At 39.4% G+C, this 25110-nt stretch overlaps 1 protein-coding gene across 2 annotated transcripts in view; it reads left to right on the top strand.

Annotated features, from left to right (window-relative positions):
• The window catches only part of PCDH15 (protocadherin related 15), a 751423-nt gene that overhangs the window by 663953 nt on the left and 62360 nt on the right, over positions 1-25110 (top strand). For both annotated transcript variants that reach the window (XM_065407245.1, XM_065407244.1), the window contains exon 26: positions 22865-23080. In XM_065407245.1, the coding sequence (XP_065263317.1) occupies positions 22865-23080 (216 nt within the window). The remainder of the gene's footprint in view (positions 1-22864; positions 23081-25110) is intronic.

Here is a 25110-nt window from a genome sequence, read left to right as displayed (position 1 = left end):
TCCCCCCCCCCCCCCTCCTACCCTTCTGAGTGCCATTTTAACCTGAACTGCTTCATTCTGGATTATGAAGTTATGTATTCCAATACGTATTATGTAGCTGTGTCAAGACCACTAGATGGAATTCAGTCACACGCACATAAAAACTTTTTGTTGAGATGTAATGCTGAGAACTAAATGAATATATGATATTTTTAATAAATGTATCAGCTAGGCATCTATTTATCAGTCAATGTGCAGCATGTACTTCCTATTAATGTTAATGGGAGTTATATGTGTGCCCTGACAGACCCCTTAAATTTGAGAATAGAAAGAACAGAATGTTTCAAAGTGAAACTTGTATATTAAATAAAGCCATTCAAAATTTAGCAACCTGCTGCATCAATTTGTAACCAGGCCAATTTATTCCTTCTGTGCTACAGGATAACAGTAAATGTTTACATTTGGGAAATAGTACCAGAAAAACAATAATTACAGCTAAAATATGCTGTAAGCTTTTATGTGCACAAAATATACTGTTTAAATAGACAGTTTGAGAAGTGGCATAGTCTTTAATATCACAAATATTCATATATAGTTGAAAAAGTGTTTTAAAGTTCAAATGTAAAACTCTTTAAATTACAGATTGTCATTGAGGCTTCTAAATTTCACATTTTGTATAATTTTACATCTTGTTGGACAAAGACATGACTAAGTATAAAAGTAAGGTTTTAGATATATTTTAGTGTATCCCTGAGGTGTACATCGCTAATGTTAGCTCTAATGGCTGTAGAAAAAGAATTCATTTTAGAGCACAATCATAGCAAGTTTGAAAGATATAAAAAAATACTTGTCATTTTATTGTAGCAGGGAAAATACTAACACTTTAAAGAGAGGAGTTACTTGACTTTTATTCAAGATACTTTTTTATGCTGAGAGAGATTCTGAATCATTGCTCAAGTATGGACATTCCTTCTTAACGTTATTCCCGTTTCCCGGCACTAAAACAGCAGGTTATTGACAGTGATAAATACTGACTAAAATCTAAGAACAACCAATTAAAAAACAGGTTGTATTAAAAACATTTTGACACTGCTGTCTTTACTATGAAAAATGCAAGGTGGGAAAGTTTTATTTTTAATAAATTGAGAACTCCTATTGAGCATATTTACAACAATATCTCTACATAAATGGTAGCCTGGGTGCTTCATGGGAACATATTTTAGTCAAGAGCAATGATAAATCCAGTTACTTTGAAATGGCTGCTGCTGAACTAGGCAAGCTATTCTTCAAACTTGAGGAAAGTTACAGTTTTGTTTCAGTGTCAGTCTAAAAATCTGTGCTATGTTAATAACATGTAAAAATATGAATTGTCTTTCATAAGAGGAAGCAGTTTTCCCAACCTGCAAAAGGCTGCAAGTGCAGCACATATTCTTTAACATGTTGTTGCCCTTTATTGACCCGAGTGGCTAGTCAAAGTTGGGCATCCTGCTCCAGCTGGGAGAAGAAACTGAAAGTGAAATCTGTTCTTTTCTTTGATGCAATCTTATTTACAACGAATGTACAAGATTGTGTTGTTGCAAATGCAGAAGGAACCAGAAACAAAAGAATAGTTACTTACCTAACAGCCCCAAGCATCTTTAGCCAACACCAAACCAAAAAGTGCTCTCTCTAGCTTTTTTCCCCCAGGATCATACACTGCTCATAGACTGCTGCTTGGGTTTCCTGCTTTGCCTCTGGCTCTCTGTTTCTGTGTCTGCACCCTATCTTGTCTTTTTCACACAGAGACAAACACACCCACCTGGTCAGAAAAATACTCAGTGGAACCCTTTGCCCACATGATGCTAGTTTCTGGGCAAACTCTATTATGCTTTGTTTTAGGTGTGTCCCCTGCTGACAGCCATTTCAGGCCCTGTGCTGGTCTGCTTCTTGTGACTCAGCCCTCCGGACAAGTCACATAAAGTCCTACTCCTGAGAGTATAAGCTCCTCTCCATCCAAGCTTCTTCCCTGGCTCACTGAAGAGCTTCTTAGCACTTTCTGTCACCTCGCTGTTTCTGCTGCAGGAGAGTTTTCTCAGTTTCCTTGCAGGGTAATGTTCCTGCTCTGTGAATTCCACAGTGATAGAGTCTGGGCTCCAGCCCAAGCCTGGAAGTCTATACAGCAATGAAACAGCCCCACAGCCCAAGCCCTGCGAGCTGAGTTAGCTGGCATGAGCCAGCTGTGGTTTCTTCTTTGCTGTGTAGACGTACCCTTAGTATCTCCTCATACAGAAGCCTTTCCATTCCCTTGATAATCTTTGTTGCCCTTCTCTGAAACTCTTCCAGTTCCACTATATCCTTTTTGAGATTGGGTGACCAGAACTGGACACAGTATTCAAGGTGTAGGTGCACTATGGATTTATATAGTGATATGATATTTTCTGTCTTATCTATCCGTTTCCTAATATTTCCTAACATTTGGTTAGCCTTTTGTAACCCTGCTGCATGTTGAGCTGACATTTTCAGAGAGCTAGCCACAGTGACTCCACCATCTTTCTTTCTACTCAGCATTCAGAAAGGTTGCAGATGTAGTTGCCTTCAATAGGATTGTACAATTGTAACTGTAGCTGGCTTCATGGAACTTGGAGGAAGTAGCATATGTTGCAAGAGAGAAGTGTTAGAAGAAGGCACTAGGAAGAAGTGTTAGAAGAAGGCACTCTGCTCATGGTTTGATTGCAAGCTGCAGTTGCAGCATCTCTGTAAGTAGTTTATTTTAAAAAAAGAGAGAGTGTTTAGGGAGTTCTCTCGTGTTATTACCCAGCACATGGTACATAAAACAGTAATTGAGAGGGTAATACATTCTGCATATTCAGTGGCCCGTACAAGCTTTCTATAGATGAATAGAAAAAAAGTGTAGTCTCATAAGTGTCGCTATCCAGGTCTTACAAGACTAATAAAATAAAATATCTAGTAAAAATGATTTTTATGCTTGGAGTAAGCACATTATAGTAAGAAACAATGAATACACAGGGAGCAGACCTGCTGAGTAAGAAAGTGCCATTTTTACTTTGTCAGTTTTTAAGTAGAATTCCACTTTAAGGACTGAGAAAATTAAGGGCAGCAAAAAAACAAAATGAGATCATGCTAGCCAAAAATTTAAAGGAAATACAAGAGGCTTTTACAAGTGTATCAGGAGAAAACAAGTACTAGAGAAAAAGTAGTCATTAATAAATAAACACAAGGAAATGAAATGAGCAATGACTCAAATATAGACAATATACTACCCCACCAACACAGTAGAACTCCCTTTTTTTGGAGTGGAGAAGAGGGCTTCTACTACCCCAGCATAAGATTTTTTTTATGTGGAAGCCCACCATCCCACCCAATCAGAGATCTGTAATGACGGCTTTGCAAGTGCCCCCAGGTGTTGTAGAATCCACCATCTTCCACAACCCTATGCTTGGTGGGATGATGTCAGCTGCCTGCCCCTCCCACCCCACTGTAAAGAGTCCTACGTTAGGGTTGCAGAGAGAGGTCCTACCGCTGCTGGATTTCACATTAGCTGGGGTCTCTTCCTCCTCAGGTCCCTTGTTCCCTCGTTTGGTGTACATTGGTGTACAGCCCAAGAAGAGAGGGTACCTCAACCCTCCTGCAACTCCAGAGGATTCTTTTGGTGGGTAGCCCTGTAGCCACTCCAACAGAGAGTATATGATGAGAGGCCAGCATCAATTGATTTATTTGAGGGGCTTAAGAGCACCTGTCCAGCATTAATTCATTGGGAATGGGAGAAGAGAACAGGCACAAGTTGTTTTATTTGGGGGGGGGGGCGCAGAGGAGAACAACAGGGCTGGCATTAATTGAAAGGTCTGAGTTCAGCCAGTGGTGGACAGAGGTCTGTAGGCCTAAGAGACTGGATATAGCTTGGGAGAGGGCATGGCTCAGTGCACCACTCTTACAGCTTAGCAAGTAGGCTTCCTCCTAGAGATATCAGGTGTTCAGTAAATTTTCAAGTCCTGTGAAATAATACTGGGTTGAAATTAGGAAAGAGAAAATATAGACTGAATGAACAACCATCTCTGGCTTCTATGAACCTATAATATGGAATTGTTGTCAGGTCCTTGAGCCTCCTTTTTATCATTATTATTATTTTGTTTTTCCACTTACATGAGAATGCTACCCATGCTAAAGATAAAATCAGTGTCAGTTTAATTCACATATCATAAATTATAAGGGTAACTCAGTATAAAACCCAGAGCCATATTCAGCCTTGGGGTAAGTAGATGTAATTCCATTGACTTCAGTGCAGTTGCAGCAAAGCTGAATTCTGCATGTATCAGAAAAATATGAAGGTGTCAACTTGGAGAACTGCACACCATTTAATGACAGCTATTATTAATGAAGACTCGCGTAAATCTGTATAAATGATAAGCATCCACACTTTGGCTTTGTGTGCCCTTCAATTTTTTTTATTATTCATCCTTAATTTTGATAATTGTGATTGACTATAACGTAACAGATTAAAACTGATGAGTAGGAATAGACAGTATTTTATGTCATGCTATGATTCACTAACTTGAAGTTAAAGGATAGTTTCATTGTAGATAGCTGGTCTTTGCTAGCTTAGTTATCCTGAAAGAAAGAAATATTCTTAATTTAACAAACAGTTAAGTATATTACGAATTTTGGGTGTGGTGTCACAGTGATTTACTGCTCTTTAGCCTTTTATCTTTGGAGATCTGTGTTGAGATTTAGACCTAAGATACAAGTGAAAAATGAAATTGTGGTCTCTTTCCACTATCATTTATCCATATCTCAATTAGGGATAAGTGAACTGCCTTGGAAAAAATAAAGAACCATCTTGTAGGAAGTATGGTAAGAGACCACCCTGGCTTAACCAGATTTTCAGTGGTCTGAAACTCAAAAATGAGTCCTACAAAAAGTGCCAACTAGGTCAAATTACAAAGGATTAATATAAACAAATAATGCAAGTATGTAGGGACAAAATTAGAAAGGCTAAGGCACAAAACAAGATTAAACTAACTAGAGACATAAAAGGTAACAAGAAAACATATTACAAATATATTAGAAGCAAGAGAAAGACCCAAGGACAGGGTAGGCCCGTTATTCAATGGGGGTGGGGGCAATAATAGAAAATGTGGAAATGGCAGAAGTGCTAAATGAGTTTTATTTATTTATTTATTTTTTTCCCCACCAAAAATGTTAGTAGGGATTGGACATCTAAGATAGTGAATGCCAGTGAAAATGATGTAGGATCAGAGGCTAAAATAGGGAAAGAACAAGTTAAAAATTACTTAGACAAGTTAGATGTCTTCAAGTCACCAGAACCTGATGAAATACATCTTACAATAATCAAGGAGCTGACTGAAGAGATATCTGAGCCATGAGTGATTACCTTTGAAAAGTCATGGAAGTCAGGAGAGATTCCAGAGGACTGGAAAAGGGCAAATTTAGTGCCAATCTATAAAAAAGGAAATAAGGACAAGTGGAAATTACAAGCCAGTCATCTTAACTTCAGTAACCAGAAAGATAATGGAGCAAATAATTAAGCAATCAATTTGCAAAAACCCAGAAGATAATAAAAACAACAAGGAATCCGGTAGCACCTTAAAAACTAACAGATTTATTTGGGCATAAGCTTTTGTGGGTAAAAAACCTCACTTCTTCAGATGCATGGAGTGAAAGTTACAGATGCAGGCATTATATAATGACACATGAAGAGAAGGGAGTACCTCACAAGTGGAGAACCAGTGTTGACAGGGCCAATTTGATCAGGGTGGATGTAGTCCACTCCCAATAACAGATGAGGAGGTGTCAATTCCAGGAGAGGCAAAGCTGCTTTTGTAATGAGCCAGCCACTCCCAGTCCCTATTCAAGCCCAAATTAATGGTGTTAAATTTTAGTTCTTGCTGTTTCTCTTTGAAGGCTGTTTCTGAAGTTTTTTTGTCCAAGAATAGTTACTTTTAAATCTGTTATAGAATGTCCAGGGAGGTTGAAGTGTTCTCCTACTGGCTTTTGTATGTTACCATTCCTGATGTCCAATTTGTGTCCATTTATTCTTTTACGTAGGGACTGTCCGGTTTAGACAATGTACATGGCAGAGGGGCATTGCTGGCACATGATGGCATATATAACATTAGTAGACGTGCAGGTGAATGACCATCAGAGGACCCAACCACATCAGCCACACCATCAAGGGCTCATTCACCTGCACGTCTACTAATGTTATATATGCCATCATGTGCCAGCAATGCACACATACAAAATGGGAAATAACTGCCTCAGAAGGAGTACTGCAGAAAGGGATCTGGGGGTCATAGTGGTTCACAAACTAAATACGAGTGAACAATATAATAATATTGCATAAAAAAGCAAATATCATTCTGGGATGCATCAGCAAGAGTGCTGTAAGCAAGACACAAGAAGTAATTCTGCCGCTCTACTCCGCACTGATTAGGACTCAAATGGAGTATTGTGTCCAGTTCTGGGCACAACATTTCAGGAAGGATGTAGAGGAATAGGAGAAAAACAAAAATGATTAAAGGTCTAGAAAACATGACTAATGAGGGAAGATTGAAAAAATGGGTTTGTTTAGTCTGGAGAAGAGAAGCCTGAGGGGGGAGATAAGTTTTCAAGTACATAAAAGTTGTTACAAGGAGAAGGGAGAAAAAATGTTCTCCTTAACCTCTGAGGATAGGACAAAAAGCAATGGGCTTAAATTGCAGCAAGGGAAGTTTAGGTTGGACATTAGGAAAAACTTCCTATCTGTCAGTGTGGTTAAATACTGGAATAAATTGCCTCGGGAGATTGTGGAATCTCCATCATTGGAGATTTTGAAGTGTAGGTTGGACAAACACATGTCAGGGATGGTCTAGATATTACTTAGTCCTGCCATGAGTGCAGGGACTAGATGACCTCTTGCGATCCTACAATTCTATGATTCTATCTTTCTCTTTTTCTTTTAATCCACACCAAATCAAAACTGTTTCTGTGATTTGCAAACAGTTTGGTTATATTCCCTGTGCTCTTCACAACATATATACTTCTTTGTGCTGTGTTTGAATCTATCTTGCTATGAGGCTCCTAAACTCAGCAATAAATTCCTGAGCAAAGCTTCAGCGCACAGGACCTTGCAGAGAGGCTTGCTTCATCCTACCACTTTCAGCTGTGTCTGCTAGTGAGTATAGTTATGGGGAAAGAAAATATTCATAAATTGATTGGAATTGTCTAGAAATGATGATGCTTTTTATATTGAAATTGGTTCCTGCTGACAAATCATACTTTCTGAGGAAATTTTTGGCATGTACAGTCCTGCACACAATCTTTTACATATTACATATTGATATTTATTTGTTTTTAATACTGTACCTAAGTTAGCTACATGCATACAATAGAAGATACCTGTGATAAAATGGCAAATATTAGCTGCGAAATGTTGATTTTAAAATGGCTTCTACTGAGCTAACTTTTGGGTTCTAAAATAGATTTTCATTTTTTTTTAACCATCCTGATAGAGATAAAATATGTCTTTATTTTAGCTTTGTGAATTACATCAAGCCTTAACAATCAAGGGAGCAATAATTCTGAAATGTTAAAAATCTGTGTCTATTTAGGTATTTCCAACTTTTTAAAAAGAAAATATATTCATAGTATGTCAGAATAACATTAGCTTTAATTACCAAGGGATATTTAAATCAGAGGGTAGAGTTAATGTTTAGGTGGAAGTGTGAAATGTTGCAGCGGTCCTACTGTCACTCTGGCTCCTCTTAGATCTCAACCTGCCCTTGACTAGTATTCCCCTCTAGCCTCGACTTCTAAGTAGTTGTTTGCTGGGTCTCTTTCACTGAATTTGTATGTCACAGTTACATATCTGTCATTATGCAATACTATCAAAATGTAAGAAAGGTATCTTGGACTTATTTGTGCTGAGTGTATTGCATGTGCTGAAGTATGCCATTTATTTAAAACCAGGCAGACAAGCTTTTTTAGCCCTGTGCTCAAGTAACACCAGTCAAGTCAGTAAGTACAATTTTCAGTACAATTAGTGTCACTTTAACAGTACTGAACAATTTTGTTATTGTAGTCATTAATTTTTAGTCAACGGTTTATCCATATTGCATTTAGGGAAATTTATAGCAAATATGCCACTCCTAAGTGTTTATAAACTGAACTCCAGTTGCTCTGGTCTGTTACAAGTTCAAGAAAAAAAGAACTTATTTTGTGGCTTGAATAAAAATTCTAATACTTCTTATGAAATTACAATTCATGTCCTTTGCTCACCCATGTCTTACTAATAATTATGAGTTATGGAGCCTAACTTGCTAGAAAGAGAGATGGTACCCATTGAAGACCATCAGATGCCCTCTGTATATTATTCTTAAATTCATCTGTTGTTAAATGTAATGAAGTTTTTTGGAGTAAAAAATAAAATAAAAGCTGTCATGCAGACACATTAAAAAGGTGGGGGGAGAGGGAGAAAAATCTAGACTTGAGAATACATTAGCAGTGGACCCACGTTTAAATGGGAGAGAAGGACAATAAAACTGATTGGTAGTGGAAAGTGTGCCATTCAATAGAAGCCCATTTACAGCAGATGAAGCAATATCCTATTGCAGATTTTTTAGAAAGATGATTATAAGCAGATGAAAGGCCAATAAAAGACCACTCTTTAAAATTCTTCCACCTTTTCTCAGGAAATGGAAACAGAAAGAGGATCTTAAATATGTGTTAGCATATTAAAAGCCATTGTTAAGACAGTTAATTTTAATTACTAGTCCAGTGATCAGCTGATATAAAACATGGAGACCTTTGCTACCGCCATACCAATCATTCAACATGTATAAGGTCAGTGCTCCATGGAAGGAGAGACAAAAGGTCCAAAAAGCAGGCTTCAAAAGGTTCTGTAACTTGTTGCCTCTATTTAAAATATCTTAACTGAGATTTTTCTCCCATATACTAATTAACAAGTAGCATTAATATCAAAATTGGCCCTATTATAAACTGAGATCACAACATCTGAAGAAAAGTGGCTAAAATAAAATGTTGATTTTACTACTAATATAATAATAATAATTAATGGAGATATCCTATCTGCTAGAGCTGGAAGGGACCTTGAAAGGTCATCGAGTCTAGGCCCCTGCCTTCACTAGCAGGGATCTGGGGCAAAATCAGTACTTGGTCCTAAGTGGCCCCCTCAAGGATTGAACTCACAACCCTGGGTTTAGCAGGCCAATGCTCAAACCACTGAGCTATCCCTCTCCAACCTTTGGTTCCTTTTAAATCTATATAGTATCAATTTCAACAAGTAGGCATGCGTATAGACAGGGAAAGATCTATAGAGCCACTTTGTGTAACATAGGGTATGTGTACATTGCAGCTGGGAGCATGCTTCCCAGCTCAGGTAGAAAGACGTGCTAGCTCTGCTCCAAGTAGCGCACTAAAAATATCTGTGTAATCAGGAGTCAGAACCACCCTGATACCTACTCGGGTGGATAGCCTAAGCCACTGCCTATGCTACCTATTGGCAACACTGTAAAAATATTTTTAGTGTGCTAGCTTGAGCAGAGCTAATGTGCATTGGGCTGCCTGGGCTGGGAGGCACAGATCCCAGCTGTAGTGTAGATATACGCTAGACTTTAGTCCCTACATTTTAAAGTTTGTGTATGTGTTGATGATACCAAGTGAGAAACTGCAGAACCGTGTGATAAATTCAATTTCACCTGCACATATGGCCAAGGCTACTTCTAATTTTCCAAATCTGCAAACAGCTTCACACAGCCACACATTTTTGATAAATCAGCCGTCACAAAATCATTTCCTCCCTTTTCCAAAATGTTTCCCAAAGTGCATTAATACTCTATTATCCATTAGAAAGGGCTTTAAAGAATTTTTTCAATCAGCACTAAATCACAAAAGAATTCTCCAAAGATAATTGGACCTCCAGATCCTTAAGGTTAGCCGTATGCATTGGTGCAGGACCGGAGGGGTTGGACAAAGGTGGTTTTAAGCCCAGGGGCGGCTCTAGCTTTTTTGCCGCCCCAAGCACGGCAGGCAGGCTGCCTTTGGCGGCATGCCTGCGGGAGGTCCGCCGGTCCCGAGGCTTTGGTGTACCCGCTGCCGAATCCGCGGGACCGGCGGACCTCCCGCAGGCAAGCCGCCGAAGGCTGCCTGACTGCCGCCCTCACAGGGACCGGCCGTGCGCCCCCCACGGCTTGCCGCCCCAGGCACGCGCTTGGAGTGCTGGTGCCTGGAGCCGCCGCTGTTTAAGCCATCTTTGCATTCCTTAGAACCTGGGAGTAGCTGGAAGCTAATTTGGCCCTTACCAGAAGTTAGAGCAGTGTGACGGCTGCTTTAATTTATATGGGCACTACTATCCCCTTGTTAATGGCCCAGTGCCATCAGTCCTGGATTATTAGAACACATGCAGTATAGACCACGCGCTCCACATGTTTCCAATGATGTGGAAGAGTACTGAGGGAGGTTACATAAGGCTGGCTAGGCCACTTGTGGATTCCCTGATGCAAAATAATCCCCACCTACCTTCTCAGGGCAGTTTTCCATCACATTTGTGCCACCTGAGTAGCACAAAGAGGCTGGAGCAAGGGTTAAGGATCTGGAATGGTGGAGGGGAGACTTTGGATTTTCTAGGAGAGAACTTCTACTAGATGCTGATGTCTCTTAATTTTGGAATCAAAATAACAAATAAAATTAAACCACTTCCTCAAAAAATAAATGCAATCTATTAAGTTGCCCCCTCCAGAAATTTTGTCAATTGGGGAGCCATGGTGGTGAAACAACTGAAGTGGATAATGGTTGCTATTAGGAGGAAGCCCTGGCTATTTGGGCTTCCCTTTCATTCTGGAAACATTGCACCTGGGACTGCAGTGGTGAGACAGCTGGAACAGCAGTCTGGGTAATTGCTTGTATTACTATTCTAATTGTTTTTGTTACGTTTGTGCCCAGAACAAAATTTTAAGGGCTAAAACAGAACAGGTCGCTGCTTGGAATTATAGAAACCCCTGCCTTCTTTCATTGTGTCCCTTTTATGCAATTCTGTGTCTTCAGGAATTCGAACAGTCACAGATGTTCATTCTCTGCTGTCATTCCCATGGTCAAATGTTATCTCATGCTTTTTGTTATGACTGTGTGAATTAAAAATAAACATGTACTAATCACAGCTATTAATCTATGCATTTTGCATTCTGAGATTTGTTTTGAATTTCATATTAGATTATTGTAGTTATTTTGCATATCAATTGGGTTTTTCATACACCTTTTACTTTTCACCTCATTATTAGAACCTGACTTCATTCTACACAATACACTCAAACTATTTTACAAAGAATAAGTGACACACATTACCTTTGGAGGATTAAAGGAGGAAATTGACTTTTCACTGTAATGGTGTCTTATTGGCACATTTTCTCAAACATTTTGCTTTCCCAATTCTAATCTCTCTGATTTTAAAATATGACTTATTTTTCCTAAGTATTTTCTTTACTTTGATAATTTAATGTCTGAAGTGATGGGGAAGTGAAAAGTTTAAATATGTACTTCAGGTTGCTCTTTTCATGTCACTACAGCTATGTGCCAGTAGGTGGTAAGATACCACAGTGATGGGCATAGTATAAGAACCTGAATAGAACAGACAGGTGAACATTTCTTAAAGCCTTTGTTCATTAATCATTATCTGAGAAGGCTAAAAGTATAAGGTTAACTTTAGAACTGTTAAATAATTTTAGCGGACTGTGATAAAACTATGGCTAAAATTATTCCAATTATTCTCTTTTCTCCATCCATTTGACTGACTTAGGCATCAAGTGCAAAGAAAGGAAGAAAGAGAGAAAATAATCCATCTGTTAAAAAAATTAATAAACTTAGACTATTCACCTGTTGTCTAGACCCAATTATTTAATAGTTCACTTTTATCTTAATACTTTCCCTCAAACTCTCTATTCCGAAGAAGTGTTTTTTAAAATAGAAACTGTTTAATTGATAAATATTCCCCTAGATCTAAACCTCTAGAACCTCTGGTTTTTAAAGAATTGATTACATCCACCATATGGTGCAACACAAAAGGCTACAGTCATTGATTCTGGCTTTTACCCTTTTGAGGTGCTTGTAAAAGTTTTCTTTTCCTTTCCAGAGGATTTAATTGGCTACAGTTTGAGGCCTGATGCAACTAATCCATACTCATATGAGTATGCTTGTTTTCATGAGCAGTCTTATTGATTACATTGGGACTACTCATGTGAATCAGATTAGATGATCACACTGATCCCTTTTGGCTTTATAATCTACAAATTAAGGAATAAACTTCAAATTATTCATTGTGACCATTTAATCAAATGAACTTTGCCCCTTTTTTTTTTTTTTAATGAACTTTGTGCAAATAAATCACAATTTTTATTAATTTGTTTGTTATTGAGAATTGTTCAGCAAATAGTTTGTGCAAATAATTTGACACTATAGTTTGGTCATGAATTGGTCACTATTTGTTATTTACTACTTGTGCTGTGTGTTGGTCACTTAAGTCACATTCATATTGTTTCTGTTCCTTGATTTGACCACTTAACCTTTATGAAAAAAAATCTTTGTTTTATGTAGGCAGATTATCAACAAACATTCTTGTTTGACAAATCCATTCTATAAATAATAGAGCTTTTCAAAATGGCTGTGAAAACTCTTCCAGTGTCTTTTCTCTAACAAATACGTTTGTTTTGGTTTATGCAAGTGTTTTGATTTCTGCTACTCTTGTGTCTAAGACTTTGCTTGCCCAAGTGCATTCAAGTAAGCAAATAAAATTCCGGCTAATTATATGGGCAGGTTTTGTGCTGAATTCACCAGAATTTATAAGGCCTATTTGTGTGGGTAAGAATTTGGAAGTTTGGGCCATAAAGGTGAAAACATGTTTCCAGAAAAGGTAGTTTGCCAGACTAAATATCAGTGAATTAATATCTCTGGAAGTGGCTGATCTACATTTGTTATTAATGACTCTATCATGAAGCCAACAGAACAGTTTGATGATGATAGACCTAATGGAGTCTGTAATGCATTTGTATCTCCTCTCATTAACCTTATTCTTACATTGTGGCTGACAGAATTCTCATTTCAGACCATTTCTATTTTTTGTGTGTGCACTTAATAATGTTAACTAACATTCCTTTGCTACCGTTTGATTATTTTTGAGTAAGGCATGAAGAAGTAAAGCATCATACATTAATTCCAGTAAAATCACCATGTCCTTTTATAATATCATAATTTTACTCACAGTTCAGGTATTTCCCTACGAATTAATCAAATTGATATTCTTATCGAAAAGTAATTGTTTTATGAGATAGCTTTTTGTGTGACGAGGCGCAGGGGGCTGGGGATTATTTTTTTACTTACATTCCTTGCAAAGATTAGATTGATGTTAACTATCACGTAATGTGGCCATCTAAATCCATCAGTAAATTCATGTCTAAAGCCATGTGTGTAAGTGTGCAGTAAGAGTAGTGCATGCATATAGAAAACTGGCATTTTTTTTATTTTTCTCCAAATTAAATCTCATTTTGTTATTTTCTGCCCGTATTTTATTTGTTTTAGCCTCTTTTGTATGCTTTCTCTTTCCTACAGCTGAAAATGATAACCTGACCATGATATTGATGGAAGAGTGTCATTGAGCCTGCATCACAGTTGCTTTGAAAAATGTTTTCCTTTAGAAATTTAGTTTTATCTTTTCCATTTATACTTTTGTATATAGAAGAGGACATACATCTTAGTATAAGTGACTCTATCATGACTCTATCTATCTATTTTGCCAGTCAGTCTTTTATTAGTTAAAATGCCATTTAAAAGTGACAAAATAATCTCTAGGGAGAAAAGAACATGTTAAGCAGAGGTAGTGTGGAAATCCACTTTGAAAAGTATTAGCCATGACAGCAGTGCACATGCACCTCTGCTATGACATTTGGAGTCTGACAGGAAGCTGCTTGATGTACTAAGAATAATACTATGGTAATTTCAAACTCAAAGATAATTTCTTTCTAGGAACATATCTCTAGATAATATGTCAGTGCTCTAAAACTTTTACTAATGAATATATATTTTTTCTCTTCTGTAGTTCTTTGTTTATTAATTATATTTTATTTAAAATGTTGGTGTGTAGAGTATAATAATAATTCATGTTAACATTTTCAAACCTGGGTATCTAAAGTAAGATTTCTAACCCAGTATTTTGACACCTGAACTAAAGTTCAGGCCAGATTTTAAAGGTGCTGAGCACCTGTATTTTCCATTGACTTCAGTGGAAGCTCAGATAGATTTGCAAAGATACAGATCTGCAATATTTCCACTAGACTTTGATCATTTTCTTTTAATACAGAACATCTGTAAGAACAATGTAACAAACAAAGCCAGATTAATGTGGCCTTCATGAAAGGTGCTGTTTTGACATCTCTAAAGCTTGAATGCCTCTACAGAGAACAGCCACAGCTTGGGTAGTATCAGCACTGCAGGCGTCCCCACACCATTCTGTTAATGTATCTCTAACCTGACCTGGAGGAGAGTGATAGAGAGCTCAATCTACAGCAAAATCCTTGACCTTTTTACTGAAACTACCAGTAGGGATGACAGTTATGTTGGTGGCTTGTTTGTGATGGTCACTAGAGACTTCACTGAAACCATTAATTCATAAGCTACTAAACCAGCCATCAGATGGTAACAACTTTTGTCACTACTGACGTGAGCTAGATTCAAACTAGCAACCTAGAGTTGGAAACCCATTATTAGTCCCATTTGCATTCCAGATTCCCTAGCAAGGTCACCCTTAATCATGAGTCAAAATATGCTAAAGGGGCTCATAAAATGAATGAACTCCTTTTCTTTTCTTTTCTTTTGTTTTCTTTTCTTTTGTTTTCTTTTCTTTTCTTTTCTTTTTCTTTTCTTGTTTAGTGGCATTAAGCAGATGGCATATTCAAATGTTGCTGGCACATAAAATATCATTTTTTGCCTGCAATATCATTTGGTGCCTGCAGGAATATACAGCTTGGTGAGTATTTGCAATTCTAAAAGCTAGCCCACAGCTGCTAGCCCACTGCTTTTGAAGCACCAGCATTTATGCTTTGTGTTTTAGTTTTATATTGCAGTCAGTTTGTTCTAACCATTGGTTTATTCCTTATTTTGTCCATTTTGGGGGGTCTTTTCTCTGCCACTATGTTTCATTATACTGTCACCTACCTCCAGTGTTACTTTTCCAATGGACTGCTTTTTTACCCTAGAGTCTCAGAATTCTCTGACTGCCTCCTATTATGCCACTCTCCATATGCAGCATTCTATCCATACATCTCCCAATCTTCTGTGGACTCTTGGGCTTGCTTTGGGAGCAGCTACAGTGTAAGGTTCAGACACACAGAGAGCCAGAAAGCAAAATGTGCAAAAACATATTGTAACTTGCTATATCTATAGAAACACCACCAGAAGGATCTATGTTAATTAGTCCAATCCCATATACTTCTCTCCTCCTACCTTGACTCTGCTATTGATCAACTGTGAGACCCAGACATTTCCAGACTTTATCTTACTTCTGTCCTCCCCATCAGTTCTCCTAGAAACTCTATCACTATTGTAACAATTTATAATCAAAAAATTCAGAAAGTGCAATTTTGTTTCTGTGTTTTTAAGAAAAATGTCAGGACCTGATTTGTGTTATGTCAACAGCAGCATAGTCATATTTTGCATCCTGCTGAGTTTGCCGTACTGGGCTTTAGAGTAGGGTGTGGGATTTTGAATGTAGGAACAGGCAAAACTACAGCTTACCATTCCCTCTTGGAAGATAAAGTAACCTTTTGGGAACCCAATGTTGGTTCTGTTTTCATTTCTAGCAGCCAATGAAATGTCAGGTATTTTAATTTTGCTAGTGATTTGCTGTATGTTGGAACTAGCAATATTTATTTATTATCATTCTGAATTCTTATTTGTTGTTTCAAGAGAGAATTGCCAAAGAAGTTATGAAATGTAACATTAATGACAAAGTGTTAAATACTCTTAATATCGAGGCCTAAAGTACATAACAATATTTGACTATCATAAAAATGTGACTAGTTTATAAAAAGAGAAAACATGGCTCAAGCTAACCCCGGGTAGGAACTCCATTCACACAGATGGAGTAATGCCCAGTTACATCACGATTAAATGTAGCCCAATAATTCTAAGGACATAAATATTTATCAGTAATCATTCATAACAGAATTCAGGAGACATCAGCATATTTATTTCTGCTAGATAAGCAAAAGAAAGATATATTACCATAATATTAAGATTAACTTGAGCTCTTTCTCTTCTTTGACAGTCATATCACAACCCTTGAGACATCATATATCTCTCCCAATGAAGTGACAAAAATATTTACCTTCATGATAAATTACAGGAATAGCAAACATACCTACCTTGTGTTAAAAGGACTTTAGCATATTATGTGAATGACAGCTCACAGGCTCTCTCTAGTGATTCGGTAAAGTTGAACATGACCATGGCCGGCTCCAGGCACCAGCTTACCAAGCAGGTGCTTGGGGCGGCCACTCCGGGGGGGGGGGGGGGGGGGCACGTCCAGCTATTCGGCGGCAATTCGGCGGACGGTCCCTCACTCCCGCTCGGAGCGAAGGACCTCCCGCCGAATTGCCGTCACAGATCGCGATCACGGCTTTTTTTTTTTTTTTTTTTTTTTGCCCCGCTTGGGGCGGCAAAAACCCTAGAGCCGGCCCTGAACATGACACTAAGTTTCATTATGTTTTATCAGAGTACAATTAACGGTGCAAAGGAAAATTGGAAATTAAGGATAGTTGAAATCGGGATATAAAGAATCTGTCTTACTTGGAATGATTTGCACTTGGCAACTTTCATCCAAGGAGTTCCATGTGCTCTATATCCCTGAGATTTTGGGTACTTGGCATGTCTGAAAATGAATCCACTTTTATTTGAGTGGCTATATATGGATTTAGAAGCTTCAATTTAGGCATCCATTTTGGTCATAACTTTCACAACCCCCCTGTTGGTAAAGTATTATTATCCCTATTATACAGGTGGGTAAACCAAGGTACATAGGGTGAAATCCCGGCCCCACTGTTGTTAGTGGCAAAATTCTCATTGATATCAAGGATAGCATTTCACCCATAGAGACAAAGGGCTAAATTTCAAATGCATAAACTATTGTGGAGAGGAAAGGTGACTTAGTGCTGGGGCTTGAGTTTGATACATTTGAGGATTAGGGCCAATATTTTAAAATATGATGCACAGAACAATTCTTCTGTTCCTTGTTTTAACGATCAGTTTGCATTTCACTTACTGCGTCAAGACCTCTGGTCCGGGATATTTGAACTGGTGATGTATCTATCAGTGTAAGAACTCTGGATCATAATTCTTTAGAGGATGTGCACCTAAGATCTGGAATTATTTGTCTTGACACAGTTTTGGCCATTAAATCTAGGTTCAACACCTACCACATTCCTAATCAATTGAACTATTAATTTTAGAGGTTTTAAATAAGTGCCTTGGAATTTGTCATTAAATTATGAAAACTACACCTCTACCTCGATATAACGCGACCCGATATAACACAAATTCGGATATAACGCGGTAAAGCAGTGCTCTGGGGGGGCGGGGCTGCGCACTCCAGCGGATCAAAGCAAATTCAATATAACGCAGTTTCACCTATAAAGCGGTAAGATTTTTTGGCTCCCGAGGACAGCGTTATATCGAGGTAGAGGTGTATTTTATTTGATTGTTCAATATCTGTAGCCTGGATGTTATGCAATTTTTCATCCATACTCTTCTTTAGAACTGACTCCGTTTTTGTGAAGAATTCTCATTTTCCCCTAACACACACATGGTTTGAATCAGAATTTGTAGTTTGTCCCCCAGTGATGCCCATAAAACACTGAGAGGAAATGTGGTTTTTCATATATGAAAAAATGATAGGTTATAGCCCCATCACACCTAAAACCTATACACAGAGATCCAGATACTATGGAACATTTGAGTAAGCCAGTCTATTGAGTCAGTTTTAGTAATAATTTTTGCTATTTATTGAAAGGGTTAAATTATGTCCCTTATAAGGCAAATCCATACTGGGGAGGGGAGAAAAGGCCATCAGCATAAGGCCATTATTATTATTTATTATTATTATATTTATATTATAGCACCGAGGAGCCCTAGTCATGGAACAAAACCCCACTGTGCCAGACGCTGTACAAACACAGGACAAAAAGATGGTCTCTGCCCCAGAAAGCTTCCAAAGTATAATACAAGAGACAACACAGGGATACAGAGAGGCAGACAGGGAGGTCAAGGAAATGAGGCTGTGTTTTTCAGCATGGAAGGCAGTGGTCTTAGCACATCACCAGCCTAATCATTGTCAAGTTTTGTGTAGGCATCGCAGGAAAGGAGAGTTGTGAGGAGGATTATATAAAGGAGAATGAGCTAGTTTTGCAGATGTTTATGAAAAACTCCTCCTAAGCATGAGGGGCAGCATAAGAGAAAGCATGAAGTTGCTTGGTTGTTTCCATTGTCAGAAGGCAGTAAGACATCATTTTTTCTGGGTTCTAAAGGAATCATGCTGAGAAGTAGGACTTGGCATACCAAAAAAGTCTAGCCAGCCCTCTCTTGCTAGCACTTGCTGGTGTGCAGAGGTGACAGAGCCATGGCCTTACCTCCCATTTTTCCAGACAAAATTCATGAGGAATACAAACAATGATGACCAGTATCCCCTTTGTGCTCCACATCTCCAGTGCCAAATTATAGGTGCCTTCTACATGTGCATTTTTGGTGGAAGAGTTTTTTCATGCCCTTCCTTATTCTAGAACAGGAATCTCAAACTCAAATGACCATGAGGGCCACATGAGAACTAGTACATTGGCCCGAGGGCCGCATTTACTGACACCTCCCCCCGCCCCCACTCCACCCCTTCCATGAGGCCCTGCCCCTGCCCTGCCTCTTCCCACCCCTTCCTTGCCCCCATTCCAACCCCTTCCCTGAAATCCCCACCCCAACTCCGCCCCCTCCCTGCCCCCAGGGGGTGCAGGAGGGGTGTGGGGTGTGGCGGGGGCTCAGGGCAGGGAGTTGGGGTGTGGGGTGCAGGAGAGGTGAGGAGTGCGGCAGGGGGTCAGGGTGCAAGGTGCGGCAGGGGGCTCAGGGCAGGAGGTTGGGGTGCAGGGTGCAGCGGGGGTTCAGGGCAGGGGGTCGGGCTGCAGGGTGCAGCAGGGGGCTCAGGGCAGTGGGTTGGGGTGCAGCAGGGGGTCAGGGTGCGGCAGGGGGCTCAGGGCAGGGGGTTCGGCTGCACGAGGGGTTTGGGAGGCAGGCTTCGGCTCGACGCGTACCGGGGGTAGGGCAGGCTTCTTGCCTGCCCTGCCCCCACGCCGCTCCGGGAAGCCGACGGAACCTGGGGAAGGAGGGGCGCAGGGATGTGTGTGGCTGTTGCTTCAGGCACCGCCCCCAGCAGCTCCCATTGGCCGGGAACGGGGAACCGCGGCCAATGAGAGCTGCTGGGGGCGGTGCCTGAAGCAACAGCCACACACACCCCTGCGCCTCTCCTCCCCCAGGTTCTTTCCGCTTCCCGGAGTGGCGCGGGGGCAGGGCAGGCAGACAGGGAGCCTGCCCTACCCCTGGTGTGGGTCGGGCCGGAGCCACTCTAGGTAAACGCTGGGGGAGGGCGGGGGGGCCGCGAGGAGCAGAAAATAACCCCACAGGCCACGTGTTTGAGACCCCTGTTCTGGAACACAGGGGCAGTCATAATTTCTATGAAAGCTAACAAGGAACAAATAAACAAAGTGTGTGAATTGATCAAGCCATCTGGTGTAAACAGTTTGACAACAAACTCTTGCTATATAAAAAATGGAATCTATATGTTTACAATATAGAGACTACTGTCTGGATTGTACTGTCTGGAATTTAAATGAAATTTTACTTGGGGTTATTTTTTGGTTTCAGAATTATAGGAGTGCAAACAAATGTGTGGTTTTAAATGTCTTATTGGTGTTTGTATACATCCTCACAAGTTTAAAACTGAGGTATGATACATGACAGTTAATGGCCAGGATATTGACAAGGGCACATAGCTACTTTATTTGTTAAATAGCTAAGCTATTAAGGTTTAAAAAGTAGTTACTGTGCATGAACATGATTTTTTTCCATAAACTATTTCATTGCTATTTATTGTACAGTAAATGTGTAGTCTTCTGTGTGGATTATACAGAGTGTTAGTTTTAAATATAGAGGCTTCCATTGTTACTCTGGATGGAGGCTTTCTAATCTCATTTGTGAATAAATGGAGGATTTAAAGCTCCCTGAGAACAAATAGAGAAGATGGATCTTAATAGAACTGAAAGAAGCCTTTCTAATCTGTCCACAATCCACAGATTATATACTGCCATTGAGGTTTTATTTCTGTATGTTATCAACTATCATTCAATTTTTAAACAAGTATTATTAATACTAGAAAACATGTTAAATCTCATATATGTAATTTTTGGTTCCCACCTTGTACTCAATTTAGCTCACAGTACATGGAGTAGAATGTTTAGCATAATAAATTAAACTCAAAACATACAAGATTAAATTATGCTTTTAAGTGGGATCCTTATTAAAGATCACTGAAATCAGTAGGGTTATCATAAGGAAAAATCTGACCCATTTTTGTGAGTTAGTTAGACATTTATGCATTGATTTTCAAACTCAGTGTTGGGCTCATATTTTAGCCCCACAAATAACTGGGACTATTTTATAGGGGCACATCTGGGGAACCATTTAAAAATTTACCAGAAACAGACAGGAGTGGAGGAGCTTTGTCGCTGCCCTAAACACCAGTAGCGTAATGGGAACACGATGATGATGATGGTATAGGATTTACACATCTACCTGACTTGTAGACAGTCGGAAAGGTAGATGTCTGAATTCTAAGAAATGCACTCACAATTAATTGTTTCTGCAACAATGTACTGATCCAAAATGCAAGCAATGCTCTACTGTGTGATTGTGACCAATACCAGTATCATCTGTCCTCTCCTCCTTAGTCTTTTGTCATGTGTTTGTCCACCACACCCTGATGGATACATTTCACTGGGAGAGAACACCATTGTCTTTACCCCGGATGGAAACTGAGAAGGGGATGTAGGTTCCGGAAACTCTTTACCCTTCACCACCTTTCTTAAAGGAAATCAGTGTGAAATTGCCCATGCAGCAATAATCTTAATAAAAACAACATTAAAATAGATAGAAAATGGAATTATACATAAGAAATAGTTTGCTTAACATATCTACATTTACACTTCTCACAGCTAAACTAGATAAGGCATTCTCTGCTTAGTTACAGAGAAGAAAACAAGAAGTGAACTGTTTACCTCCGTTGAAATCAATCCCTTTCTCTTTGACCAGTGGTTCTCCAGTCAACATTGTATTGCTGTCTAGAGAGAGACTCCTCTTCCCTGTGTCCCCTCCACATGTGCTTATTAAATCCCTTTCCTAGTTTCCCCCATTTTCTAAACAGAAAGATACACATTAGGAGTTGGTAAAATGGTTTCATTCCTCACCTTCTAGGTCATGGATTATTGAGGAAGAGAAAATCCTTAACAATGATTAATGGCTGCCTTTCAAAGATACCGTGCTCAGCTATTGTTTTTCACAGTCCACCTTGACTGGCTGTAGCCAGTTTCATTTGGGCTTCTTGGTAGATACCCTCCCACCCCACCCCAAGCAGTTTTTTGTTTTGTTTTGTTTTATGATGAACTATGAATTATAGACCAAGACCCAGACCCTTTGTAACAATAATATCAGTACCAGCAGCGTCGGCCAACTTTGGCTTCAATTACAAACTAAAAAACGGTTTCACCATGTCAGTACTTGGATGACCGGCTACCAATAAATGCTAGAATGTTGTAGGGATGGTTTATTCAGTAGCTGGCACTCTTTAATGCCCCAGTTAATGGTTTGGTCATGTAAACACCAGTGATGAGATCCTCAGCACCACTCCAACCCCCTTTATACTGGGCAGAAAAGCCAGAGGCCGGGATGTGTGTGTGTGTCCGGGGGGGGGGGGGGGGGGGAGAATACTACCTTCAGCACAGACACTGTGGAGCCCAGCCCCTGGGATGACATGGGAGGGGTGTGTGATGGGGGTGGAGCTGGGATGGGAGGGGCATGTCAGGGGAATAGCAATAGTATACAGTGCTGCAGATTCCAGGCACCACTGCAGCTCCAAGAAGCTGCCTTCATTTAGGCCCCCAGAGCTGTCTAAATTATGCCAGGAGCCTCACCACAGAGCTGCCCATGATTAGGAGGTACAAAGCTGGGTTAAAGCCACCTTTGTATCCCTTTCCCCCACTTGGGCTGAGAGATCTGTGCAGCAGAATCTTACTGAAGATTTATTTTCATATTATTATTAATCTGAAAATAAACTTGTTAAATCAGGAAGGTAGCAGAATATCTGTAAGGAGACAGAAGAAATCCTTAGGTGGATACATGGTTCTTAGGGGAAGATGCTAGGTACATATGGTTGTCCTGCTGCTCCCCTTTACATTAATAGTTGGAAAAATTACCTCTGCCACATTCTTGATTTCATAATTAAAATGCACTTACCTGTCCAATATGTTTTAAATCTGAAAAGTACATTTGTAGCTTTCATTTCTTTTGGAGCAGTTTGCCAACAAAGGAGAAATAAATTGCTGGAAAAGCAAAGAGTATTTTCAGCAGAGTTAAATGGACCATTTAATAAGGATATCCACTATCAGACCTACATCATACATTCAGGAGTGGAAAAGGTCCACTAGACCAGTTTCCAGCTATATTTGAAGGACAATGCTAATGACTCTTTGCACACATATTTTACCTTATTCATTTCTGCTTATTTTATGTTTCCTACTAGGCTGATGATAAAGACACTGGAAATTACAGTGCCATGCAGTACAGACTCATCATACCCCCAATCAAGGATGGCAAAGAAGGTTTTGTGATCGAAGCCTATGAAGGGCTTATAAAAACTGCCATGCTGTTCAAAAATATGAGAAGGTCCTATTTCAAGTTTCAGGTCATTGCAACTGACAATTATGGGAAAGGACTGAGCAGCAAATCAGAAGTACTTGTAAGTATATGAATCAGTCAATGTCTTCTTGAAATTATTCCTGATACACTAGAGGAAATTCTAACTCTAGATAAAGTTTCAGTTCCAAAGAGCTAGAAGGGATGGGCATGAAGTTTGTGAATATGATCTTTTCAAGACACTGAAGTTATTTTTCCCCAAAACAAAAGCTTTCTGAATACCTGAAAAAAATGTATGTACTATAGCAATATGTCTATATGTCCTATTTACACAAAGATAATACAGCATGCTAGATATTCACAGAATATATCCTCATGTACTCAATATCTACCAGGATTTTAATTGTTTGTATTAAATTTAAAATGAAGAAGCCATACGCTGAGGATTCGTGGAGCATGATTCTGTTCACAGCAAGATAAATACTGCAGACAGGAAGGAATCAGGGACTTCCTCTAGGCACTGAGAGCACAATATAGGTACCTCATGGTGTTTTATAAATTCAGATAAATAAATAAATAAAATATTATGAGACCTCTGACAATTGGGTGCTCAGGGGAAAACACAGGTGGCCACATCTTGGGTGTTCTGAGGAATAATAGGCCCTACATAGGAAAGCAGGATTTTTCTGTTGAATCACCCAAAATTCAGGGGATATGCTAATAGGTGGATTTATTTAGCTCCAACCAGCATATAAAGTAAGCTGCCCCTCTTTGGGCATGAAGCTAAGACAGAGAAGATGCTGGAAGGAGACCCTAGGAACAGCCAAACTCAGGGAGGAAGTTTTGCCTGAGGTTTATAGTTTGTTATTAAATGATCACAAGCTATTAAATGATCACAAGCTATTCTTTCCACAGAACTCCTACCTCATTTAATTCACAGGATGGACAATGTTCAGGGAAATGAATCAGGGTTGTGTAGTGAATGAGAATGTTGTTTGCAGGACCCCACCTCAGTTGTTGCAAAAGTTGAATGCTGTGTAGAGAGTGAGTAGAGGACCGCAGAAAGAGAACTGTTGGTTTCATGATTTAGGCAGCTGAATGCTGCCCCAGAGAGTTGGATTCTATCTCTGCCTCTCTCACAAAGTCCGTATGCGATGCTAGTTAACTCATTTAAATGAAAAATTTCATAGCTGGCTGCTGTGTGTTCCTCATTTTCTGGGTGCTCAGCTTAGGGTGCTTGGGGACTGAGTTTACATCTGGAACTAAAGTCAATGGGAGCTGTGCTTGGAACATATAAAGTACTATAAAAATGTTAAGTACTATGGAATAATATGGGTTTCTCAGTTTAAAAAGGGTAAACAAGATAACCTGGGTAATTATAGGCCTGTCGGTTTGACATCGATCCCAGGCAAGATAGTCGCTGATAAGGAATTCAATTTGCAAACAATTAAAGCAGGGTCATATAATCGGCATGGGTTTATGGAAAATAGAGCCTGTTAAACTAAGTTGATATCTTTTTTTAAAAAATTAGATTACAATTTGGTTGACAAAGGTAATAGTGATGATATAATATACTTACCACTTCTATAAGTCATTTGACTTTGTACAACATTTTGATTAAAAAACTAGAACGATATAAAATCAACATAGCATGCATTAAAAGCTAGCGGATAGGTCTCAACATGTAATTGTAAATGGGGCATCCTCATTGAGCAGGTGTGTTTCTAGTGGAGTCCCGCAGGGATTGGTTCTTGGCCCTACGCTATTTAACATTTTAATCAAACATCAGGAAGAAAACATAAAATCATCACTAATAAAGTTTGCAGATGACACACAAACTGGGGGAATGATAAATAATGAAGACAGGTCACTGGCATAGAGTGATCTGGATAACTTGGTAAGCTGAAAAGCACACACTGTGCATTTTAATGACTAAATGTGAATGTGAGCCATACTTACCCAATGGGTGCCTGTGTACTGGGAAGCAGTGACTGAAAAAGCTTTGAGGATTATGGTGGACGAACACGAGCTCCCAGTGTGACACTGTGGCCAAAAGAGTTAATGCTATCCTTAGATGCATAAACCGGGAAATCTCGAGTAGTAATGGAGAAGTTATTTTGCCTCTTTGGCATT

This window comes from Emys orbicularis, chromosome 7 (assembly GCF_028017835.1).
Source record: "Emys orbicularis isolate rEmyOrb1 chromosome 7, rEmyOrb1.hap1, whole genome shotgun sequence".
Lineage (NCBI taxonomy): Eukaryota > Metazoa > Chordata > Testudines > Emydidae > Emys > Emys orbicularis.
The sequence above is the reverse complement of the archived record's forward strand: the minus strand, read 5'-3'. Positions and strand labels throughout refer to the sequence as shown.